At 36.2% G+C, this 11184-nt stretch overlaps 2 protein-coding genes across 2 annotated transcripts; both read right to left on the bottom strand.

Moving 5' to 3' along the window:
* Positions 1-437: 437 nt before the first annotated feature.
* Positions 438-4419, bottom strand: LOC116176778 (DDB1- and CUL4-associated factor 10 homolog). The gene is made up of 6 exons (XM_031495537.1): positions 4029-4419; positions 3867-3980; positions 3711-3822; positions 3409-3666; positions 3147-3356; positions 438-1490 (listed from the first exon to the last, which is right to left on the bottom strand). Exons 1-6 carry the CDS (start codon positions 4241-4243, stop codon positions 867-869), a joined length of 1533 nt encoding a protein of 510 aa, XP_031351397.1. The 5' UTR covers positions 4244-4419; the 3' UTR covers positions 438-866.
* A 3582-nt stretch (positions 4420-8001) lies between these two features.
* Positions 8002-8816, bottom strand: LOC116175576 (fibronectin type 3 and ankyrin repeat domains 1 protein). Its single transcript, XM_031493757.1, has 2 exons — positions 8727-8816; positions 8002-8679 (listed from the first exon to the last, which is right to left on the bottom strand). Exons 1-2 carry the CDS (start codon positions 8789-8791, stop codon positions 8136-8138), a joined length of 609 nt encoding a protein of 202 aa, XP_031349617.1. The 5' UTR covers positions 8792-8816; the 3' UTR covers positions 8002-8135.
* Positions 8817-11184: the final 2368 nt, after the last annotated feature.

Raw genomic sequence — 11184 nt, 5'->3', positions numbered from 1 at the left:
GGAAATTCCCCTTAGACCATATAGTACATGGACTGCTAATTGTAAGTAAAATATGGTCAAGGACATTGCCTGGGTATGTCCGTTTCAGGGTAAACGAGTCTGTCCGATGTGACACCATTTGAGGCTGTCACCCTATAAATTAACAAACGTCAATTAATTAAATGCCCAGATATGGCAAAAAAAGCAAACCTATTCTTATTTGTGGACGTATAGACGATAACCAAGAGTATTTAGCTTCCCGTACTACGCGGTTACCATAAAAGCTACTCTTTATGCGATCCGAGTGGTGTTCATACGACTTTAGTTTACCCTGAGATTCACATACCCACGACTACAGTGCCCTCTATCGGTGACCACCCATTTTGTATTGAAAGCATAGGGCTAATAGCAGTCCATGTACTATATGGTCTAAGAAATTCCCCTAAAAATGAAACAAAAACATGCCAAAAACTTGTATTCATAAATTTAGTTGTTATAGTAAAATATAACACGCTTGTACAATTATGGCAGTAACAGCTCTGTTAGTTAATTCTGAGAAATTATCTTAGAAATACATTAACTAATTAATACGAAATCAATTTTATTACAATTTACATCTATATAGTTGCCCACAATTTCATACAGTACACAATCACATCAGTATTGCAGTTTAATAAATTTATCTTATTGTACAAATAATTTACTAATCTCAGTAGCGTTTGTATAACATAAAACAATAGAGCGGTTTGAAAATGAAACGACGACAACTGATGTCAAAAATCTATACAGATGCAAAATGCTACAATGGGAGGTAGTTTGGGCAATTCACCCTGTACACAAGTATAGATACAAACAAGCTAAGCTTAAAAATTCCGTGTTCGATGCACTTACAAAATGGGTTTATACCACACAATTTCACCACCCAAACAACCACTCACTAACTGATAATGTCTAGGGTTAAATTTGCAACTAACAACAACGTCAGGATGATAATTATTCATTTCGGCAATAGTATATAATTCTCTAGGTTGATTAGGTACACAGTAACACAGCTCTTGCATTTGATCGTTAAATCCCAACAGTCGAATGCCGGTATCGTATGGAGAACAAATAATCCGCCCGTCGCTCGAAAAGCACAACTCCTTAATGTACCCTTTGCCGACACTTTTCTCTTTAATAAAATGCGTCAAACGAGGCAAATTGAGTATGATGCGATTGCGATCCTCGGGCCTATTGCGAAAATGTCGTTTGAATATGTCCTGACCGATAATGCCGCTATTGATGACGCCCATCGTCGAATGAAAATTCTCTGGGATGTTTAATAACGGCGAATTTCTGTACGCGTTTAGATCGTCGTTGGTGAGGAAGCCCATCCAGATGTCGGTGGGCCGCCTGTTAACATTCTCGGATAACTCCTCCTCGTCTTCTTCGATTGCCGGCTCGTGGATATATCGGTAGGCTTCCTCGTAATCACGCGGATTGCGTGTTTGAATGTCGTGCACCGAAGTCCACTGGAAGTATACAATGAATTTGCAACACTGTCATCCCAAATAAAAAAAAGAATGAGTAAATGCACGAATGGATAATTTCGAAGATAATTTACATTTCCTGTTGTTATAAGCTCTCATGAAACTCTTATAGAGAGATATAGCTCACGTTACATCATTCTCATTTCTGAAACTTACCCTAATATACTTTTGGCTGGCATCTTTTATAATGACCAAAAGATTTTCATTTCGTAAAGTAGTAGACAAAGACATTTTCTTGGGGAGGTAGGATCTCTGACTTATGAGTTTTGGATAGCGCCACAATAGGCAGTACGCGAAATGGTAGAGTGCGACATCGACGAAAAAAAGTTTAAAAAAAAATTATAATACAATTGAGCCCAAGTGTGAATCTAAACAATCCGGAGACACACAGAGACACATAAAAAATTTAACAAAATCCGTCTAGCCGAATAACCAACACGTTTTGTAAACCGTATACATTTAAACTCATTTCACTATAATAGTTCTTCCTTAGATTTGTTTGGCAGTTTGCACTCTCAAAATAAATGACAGCTGTCGCCATCTCTGAGTACATTTTCTAATTAAAATATTATTTTGGAAGTAATTTAACTTATGTTTTTCATATTAAACCATACGATTGTAGACTGGCATCAGGTGTACTGTAACGACCATTCTCTCCTGGCCAGATTGCTAAACAATATTTATGCTACTTATATAAAAAAATCAGTGTTGTGATTTTTTCCACAGAAATAACAAATACAAACAAAACCATAGTAGTAGGTCTGATATGCATACTATCTTATTTCTTATGGACGCCATATTGGGTTTATACAAAATTAAATAAAGAACATATAAAGAAAAATAATGACGTACACTAGGACGTACATATATTTATACATAAATTTAGAAGGAAGATTTCAAAATTTAATCTAGCTACCCGTGAATAAATGTAAAACATTTGATTTTTTAAATTCTCTTGTAAATAACCATATTTATATTGTTGTATCAATGAAACTAATCGAGATATAGACTAATATAACCATATAAATACTGTTAAAACACCATTTTATTAAATCTTCATAATTGAGTATCACAGTATTATCCATAAACGGATGAGATGCGGTTTTCGTATGATTTCTACCAGCTGTAAAGAACACCTGGTACATGGAGAAGCTCAAACGGGCGCTTTTTTATCAGACACTGTAGCTTCCGGACATATATATTTCTTTCCTAGGAGTTGGAAATGGAAGATAAAAAAGTAAGTGCTTTAATTTGCAATTTCCTTTAGCCGCCGATAATGAAAACAAGATGCCGTATTCCGTTCCGTTGGGTCGTGTTTGGTATCGTCGGAAGCGCGCTTAATTAACATGAATTAAGAAACTGTTCTCAGATTTTTATAACAGGGGACCGAGTAATTAATTAAGGAAATTTTAATGGTTTAACGTTATTATACTATTTTACAAACAAAATAAATTCATTAAAATATGAGTAGGCAACACAACCTACATACTATCAGTTTTTCCTGAAGAAAGAAAACTGTATGTAAATTGTATCAACCCTCTATGGCAGATTCACCCTCAAAGACGACTTAAAAATCCATTCAAGCACATACAAACGAGATGTGATTCATGTTTAGGATGACAGAATAGGAATGCTCACCTCCTCGCTCTCGTCAGAGGTAATACTCCGTGACAAAGCGCACCATCCCATTGGATGTATTTGCAAAGAGCTAATAACCTCGGCCTCATTTGGAAAATCGTCGATGAATTCTAGTCGATTTGATTTGCGATCTTGTTTGAAAAGGTGATTGTATATAGTCGCAGATGGAAATGTTTGGTCACTTAACTGCATTAACCTATACAGATGGGGCTAAAATCAAACCGTAACTAAGAAGTTTTGCAAAACAAACACTAGGTACTACCCTAAACGACTTTAGATCATTGCTTAGTGTGGCTAAATTTAAATCGTGAATAATTATAATATATCCGCTAGTTGTACAAATAATCATCTTTGTACCATCAGGCGTCAGCTTAGTCCTCATAAGTCCATTCATTACGAAAACATTATTATAAATTGTACTACTCTCAGAGCAATTCTTTAAATCCCACGCGTAAACATTACCGTCAAACGCTGACGTTATCATAATCTGATCCTTTTCCAAGTATTCAATATTCTTGACCTGAAAAGAACAATGTAACGTGATTCGTACAATCAAAAACTCACCCAGTTAGCATGTCCACGATAGGTTCTCAGTTCTGTTTTTAACTTTCGCGTATCCCATAGTTTTACAGTGTTGTCATCGGAGCACGTGGCGAACGTGTGATCGTCCAGAAACCTACAATTGTAAGAGTAACTGGCAATTTCTACAGGCTTACATACCGGACACAATTCACACAACTGCAATGGGCCTCGCTAACTTTTTTGATTTGCCTCTGATCCGACGCATCAAAGAGTAATACGGATCGTTCTTCGCAAGCGGCCACCAACAGCTTTCTGCAGACAATCTGTTAGTGTACAAAACATGATGTGTCAAACGCTTACCCGTCCAAGCTAAATTCCAAGTTAAAAATTGCTCCCTGATCAGCGGTAAATCGTTGCATGGGTATATTGGATAGGTACGCGTCCATGTTGCTATACACTTTGCGGTAGATATCGTCACTATAGCCTAAGGTAGGCTTTAGACCGAGTTCTCTATTCCTTAACATTTTATAATTGATTATGCTAGGTGAAAAATATTTATAACTTATTCGTGACATTTTTGAAAACGAGGCAATAGTTGAATTGTATTTATTTATAAGGCTGGTTCATTTCGTTTCCATTATCTAATTTGTTGAAGCACTTTGTAGTTTAATTTTGTTATTAGTGGGTTAATAAAATAAACAATGTGTGATAAGCATAAAAAATTCATATGGTGTGTATATGTACTGAATACAAACATACAAAACTTATATTCGGCAATAGTTATACTTTGCGAATATTGTTCATACAACATACAGGGGCGGATTTAAAGTTGCACGTTGGATTGGAAATCAAGTTATGATAATATTGATAATAATAATAAAAATAAGTAATTGAAGCAGTTCAAAGAATCGGATGCGAACAGATGAAAATTCAATAACTTTAGATGCTTTCATAAATAATACCTTAAAATTTAGCGCCATTTGAGCTACATCAGGAATAGGTCATTCTTATTCAAACTCTTCTGCAGTCAGGGGGTGGTCCGAAAACGTGGTATTCCCCCTGCTTAAAGTATGTTGTAACTTAAATTTAATCAGGTTATTCATTTATTATACTCACATATACACAATTTATGACAGCGAAAACTAGTCCTTACTTCGGAGTTAAAATGAAATGGGAACTGACTGTAACTCAGTTCGATTTGCTCATATAGCAAACGCCTCCTCTTTCTCGAAAGATCTCGAACGCTTCCGAACGCATGCGACTATTCTAGAATGTTCTCGAAAAACATGTCATATTTCTCGGAAAGATTATGTCTTCGTTCGTTCTTTATCGCCAATGCGATGTCGGAGGTGGTATACCAGGACACCGGGGTGGAAATATTGGTCTGTTGCTTTAACCCCAGAGGAACCGCTCAAGCCATTCGTAAGACGGTGGATTGTTTTTTCCTCAAGAATGGAAGGGACACGAGGGGGTGGTCGTTCAAGTACCGTCACCGAATTCATGTTACAGAACACGAATTGCCTGGGACTTGGGGCTGTGTCTTCGTAACCCTTCTTTTGTACCAGATAATAAAGAAATCGCCCTTGCTCCTGTAGGAAACACGCATTACCAACCTTGATCTCTCTGTAGCGCCCAAACCGAAACTTGAATTCCACGACAATACCTCGGGATCTTGACATCCTTGGCTACGCAGTGAGCCAAACTCTCCACTGGTGTTTCAAACAAATCTTTGGATTACTCACGGACAACACCAAAGTCGAGCCCAGGGACGGACGGAGCAGTTTCTTAAAGGGGGGGGATATTAAAAATTTTCCAACATTCGAAATGCAAAATGCCAACAGATAATCGTACGCTAAAGAAACGCTACAATATTGATACTGCTTTTAAATTACGTTTATAGTATTAAATTTACCATCTGTCGAAAGTTGCCATCTTCCGTCACCCCTCATTTCCTCTAAACGCCAACCTCTGTTTTCTCGAAGGTTTTGTGATATCTAAAAAAACATTAATTTACGTCTTCAAAGTGTTTTCCCGAGAAATTTTGGTGCAGTCCATTTTTGGAAAAAAAGGAAGGTTATACACTGCCTTTTTTTGCCCCGAAAAAAATTGTCCCAGATCGTCCCGGAAAAAAATGTTTCTTATAGAACGTGGCCTGTAGAATCCATAATTTCAAACAGTTCCAAGATTGGGCTACTAGTTCAAAAGTTACAGCCCTTTGAATTTTCTTTCGAAATTGGTTTTATAATTTTTGATTGAGAAGTATGATCGAAAAAGTACGAATTGTTTTGGATTCTACGCACCAAAATTAATAAGAAAAAGTGTTTTCCCGAGAAATTTTGGTGCAGTCGATTTTTGGAAAAAAGGAAGGTTATACACTGCCTTTTTTTTTGCCCCGAAAAAAAACCTTTTTTTTTGCCCCGAAAAAAAAATTGTCACAGATCGACCCGGAAAAAAATTTTTCTTATAGAACGTGGCATGTAGAATCCATAATTTCAAACAGTTCCAAGATTAGGCTACTAGTTCAAAAGTTGCAGCCCTTTGAATTTTTTTTCGAAATTGGTTTCTAGTCTATAACTTTTGATTGAGAAGTCTGATCGAAAAAGTACGAATTGTTTTGGATTCTACGCACCAAAATAATAAGAAAAAGTGTTTTCCCGAGAAATTTTGGTGCAGTCGATTTTTGGAAAAAAGGAAGGTTATACACTGCCTTTCTTTCACCCCGAAAAAAAATTTGTCTCAGATCGACCCGGAAAAAAATTTTTCTTATAGAACGTGGCCTGTAGAATCCATAATTTCAAACAGTTCCAGTTAAATATTTCATTTTCCTCTTCTACCATAGCATTCCGTTTTTCTTCATTAACTAGCTCCTAGCGAGTTCATGACTTTGGACTTTTTGTCCGTCTGTCCGTCGGTCCGTCTGTGGACATAATAACTTCCAAACGGTTTCGAATTTTCCAATTCTGTTTTCAGTATTTTGTTTATCAACATCCAAGGAGCAACTGATTAAATGTTCAGTGACCCAGGAGCTCGTTTGCTATGTTTGTAACAAGTTTATTAACGAGCGAAAAAAAGCGAGTTTATGATTTTGGACTTTCTGTCCGTCCGTCCATCCGTTCGTCTGTTTTTAGCAATAGGTAGACAATATTGATTAAATTTTGATCAATATTCGTCAACCGGAAGTGACTTTGTCTATATTGGTACAGTTTATTTTTAGTACAGTGCTGTATCCATCAACACTAGAAGAGAAACATAAAGATAGGCATAGGTACCTACTTCATTAGATTTTGTATTTATTTTCCGTCTTTTATTGGCACTTGCAGCGGCTAAAGGGGTCCTTTGGAGCACCTACAGTTTTAATCCTGACATATTGTCCATCGTGGACTTTTCGTTCATGCAATTGCTTGTAATCATGATTTAAAATGCCCCCACACAATGTACACTTCATGACTTCACCTTGTATCGCTTTCCAACAGGTGGGTTCATTTTCTGACAAATAAAAAATGAGCCGTGATTTCCAAATAATGATACGATACTATAAAACGTAATGAATTTTCAAAAACCAATTTCAGTATTTTCAAAAACCCCGAGATAGCAAATTTTGTCGAAATCAGAATTTTTTCGCCCTTTGGTGGTAGGAATTTTGAATAAAATTTTGCAAAATTGGAAAGGGCATAGTCCAAAACACGTGCCACGAGTCTTTTTAACTCTTACCCTTACGGTTACTGTGAAACAAATTAAAGAAAAAATGCAAATTTCACCACTTTCTTGAGAGTGGATCTCAAACGAAACGCGTTTGTTTGTAAAAACTGCTTTTTTTTATCCCCTTTACCATCCAATTTTTTTTACATAGCTATATGTAACACCCTGTACAACAGCAGTTTATTTCAAAAGTGTTTCTCGGATTGAAAAAAGCATATAAATTCGTATGCCGAGGAGGCACATAGGATTTTGAAGGTGCTATAAGAGGACTACTATGCGAACGTATGCCTTGTTGACAATGCCTTGTTTCAGTTTTACAGTAGAAACATCATCACGTTATTTTAGTAGAGGTAATTTTTTGCATTTGGCTTTGACGTTCAGGGAGCACAAACGAATTTAAATGAAGACCATTACATGAACATATGTCTGTCATTGTTATAAGACAAATAAGTATTTAGTTTAATTCTGTAGAAGAAAAAAAAATCGATCACAATTTCAAGAAAATTTCTGCCGGAACAAAGATAACTGCTATAGAACCAAGAGCCATTTCTAGTAACAAAAAATAATTTGTAAGCTCAAATCCTAGCATGTGGAACTTATAAAATTTGAAACTCATTTGGATAAATATGGTGCTAAGGTATTGTAAAACGGTGTTTCAACATTTTTGTAGAACAGAAAACGTTTTTTGAATGCACTTAGGTGGTAATATGATTGAGGTATTGTCCTTTACTTTTCTTATTCTAGTAACACAAATTTTTACCACATTGCTTATTTGCTTCTTTCCAAACTTAACTTGGTAACAGTATCATCAACGATTTCCTTTGATTCTCTGTAAAAGTCTCTATTATTCATCTTCAAATGTGCCTCAAAATCAAAACCGCCTTTGTCTTTCAGTGAAATATCTGCACCATTACGTATCAATATCGACAGTATGTCATCGGAACAGTCTAGAACAACAGCTCTCAGTAACGGGGTCCAACCTTTGTTATCAACCGCATTGATATTAAACTTGTGCTGCAAGCATAATTCAACATAATCAGCGATATTAGAATCTACAGCGTAATGGAGCCCCGTTAAGAGGTTACAGTCGACTGAAGACACGCTGGCACCTTTGCTCAGTAAAAGTTTACATATGCCCATATTTGGGAGAAAAAGTGCAACCATTAATGGTGTTCTTTTTGTGATTAGAGTTGGATTGTTAACGTTAGCTCCGATGTTTAGCAAGAAAGTGACTAATTGCAAATCGTCCTGCTCTATAGCTTGAATTAGTGGAGTTTTGTCTTCTTTATTAACAGTTTCTAGTAATATCGGCCTGGAAAGAATTCGCCAGTTTTATGAAACATTAAAGTAAGTGGTCACCTATTGGTAATAATTTTACGAATAACAGACGTTTTGGAAAACTTAATCGCTCTAGTTACGTGCATAACAAAGTACTGAAGCGTTTCTGTTGCACTTCTAAAGTGTAACCAGTCCGATTCCAATTCTCTACCAAACCATTTTATACGGAAGTTGTAACACGTACAAGGTGCCAAGTTCTTGACCTGACAATGCGTTTTACTACCCCTAAAATATGCGAAAAATGGACATCGTTTATTTATTTTAATGTTTAACGTTACCAATACACGCAGATCCAACGTCCAACTTCATTTTGAATTTGTAGGCTGTAGGTGACTGTGTCTTTGAAGGTATTGAACGTGTTTTCCCACGACAAGGAAATGTTGTTTAACGTGTTTGATAGTGTGATCGGCTTGTCTTGGGTTGTCGCCATTTTATTGATCAAACAAGAGAATGGAAAGTTAGATAGTTATATGCGCTCAATATCGTAAACGGATTGAGTGAAATTCTTCCCCCAAATGGTCGCCTCAGTTAAATGCGCTCCAGGAATTTTCATCTCAGAAATTCGCGCCCCTAAGAAAACTAAAAAAAAACTTCCCGGAAAATTCATTCAAGGGAATTCGACTTAGGACAAAACTAACAGCAGATACACTCGAAACAAGAAGGCGCCTGTAAGAACCCAAGAACGAACGGCTTGAGGTGTGTGGTGGCGGATGCTTAGGGCAAGCGTTGTGTATTCAGAGCAATTTTTAAATTTGTATTATAAACAGTCTACAGGCCGATCGGTTAATAAACAGCAAAGGTGTAAAATTATGGTACCTATAGGTATGAAAAAATTTATTTTTTACTATAACTTTTTTTAGTAATAAACGCAGAACACATTTCTTGCTTGGTCGCCATAACGAACCAAATAGCGAAAAAAGTAGAACAATAGCTCATCTAGTAGCGACCGGGCGGACGGACGGACAGACGGGCGGACAGACAAAGTGGTCACAATAGGGAATTTTCTTATTTTTATGGATATGCGCTAAAAATGTTGAAAGTCAAATGTCATTTAATTAAAACCAGTGGCAGAACAATATAATGGGCAACTAAAAATAATTGCAATTAATTAATTAAAGAACAAGAACACCTTTTCTAAGCTCGCATTTTGAAGTTCTTCTGTAAGCGATTTCGAAAAATGTTACTCTTTAATGTGTCATCATGAACTTGATGAATTTTGTGGAGGCTAATTTTCTCGTCGAGGGAGGAAAACTTAGGCATGCCGTATGTTCATGTCATTCAATAAATCATTTACGTAAATGAAAGTCAACTTAAAGATTAGGGAGCTACGTCAATTCGTCCGTGGGATTTAGAATTAAGTTTGTGCGAGAGTGGAAGTGATTTCCCTTAATTTATAGTAAGAAGTATCAACAGTTGATAGTGAATACACCCTTTCATTAAGTGACTGTTTCTTTCGAGTTTTAGACACTGTAGACTAATGTTGCTGTTTAAGAACTAAGTAACTACTGTAGGTACTGTACTTTGCTGATGAAATAAATAATAAAATTTGAGAGTAGGGTAAACGTTACAGATCCTATGAAGTGAGCGCTACAGGAGTATTATTCAAAATCTGCTAAAAGACTTTCAATATATACGAAGCAACATAAACAATTGAAATCAATATCCCTAAGGGCAAACTAGTTTCTGGAGAGCAAACCTTCCAGGACCCCAATGCCTGTGAATAATTCGGGGGCAAGAGCTTACTATGTCATGTGAATAGGGACATGGAGATTCTACAAAGATTAAAACAAGAACAAGTTTTCCTTTAAATTTTCCATAGGGGCGTTATTATTGGTGGCAAATATTCTCGTGGTAATTTTCAAGGAGGAAAATATTCCGGGTGACACAGTTTCCGGGAGTGCGAGAATCTTCTGGAGGCGAATTAATCTAGATCCAGAGCTGGGCAGTATTCAATTTTGTAAATACTTTTTAGTATTCAAATCCTTTAAAGTATTCAAATACTTTGTAATTAAATACTTTTATGGAAGCAGCATTTGTAGGTATTTGTAACTCAAATACTTTCACAAATATTTAGTAGGTATTCGAATACTTCGCAAAGTATTAAGAAACTTCGTAAAGTATTCGAAGGTATTTGAATACTTTGAGATGAAGTATTCGGGAAAACATTTTCTTATTAATTTTGGCGCGTATAATCCAAAACGATTCGTACTTTTTCGATTAGACCTCTCAATAAAAAGTTATTGACAAAAAACCAATTTCAAAAGAAAATTCAAAGGGCTGTAACTTTTGAACTAGTAGCCCACTCTTGGAACTGTTTGAAATTATGGATTCTACGGGCCAAATTCTATAAGAAAATGTTTTTTCCGGGTCGATCTCAGACAATTTTTTTTTTCGAGCCTCAAAGAAAGGCACCAGGAGTGAAACTTTTTGACTCGGTAGTCTGCCTAACTTAAAAACAATAGGGACCTTTCTTATATCC

The sequence above is a fragment of the Photinus pyralis genome, unplaced genomic scaffold (genome assembly GCF_008802855.1).
Source record: "Photinus pyralis isolate 1611_PpyrPB1 unplaced genomic scaffold, Ppyr1.3 Ppyr1.4_LG7, whole genome shotgun sequence".
NCBI classification, from domain to species: domain Eukaryota; kingdom Metazoa; phylum Arthropoda; class Insecta; order Coleoptera; family Lampyridae; genus Photinus; species Photinus pyralis.
This window is presented reverse-complemented; position numbering and strand designations above follow the sequence as displayed.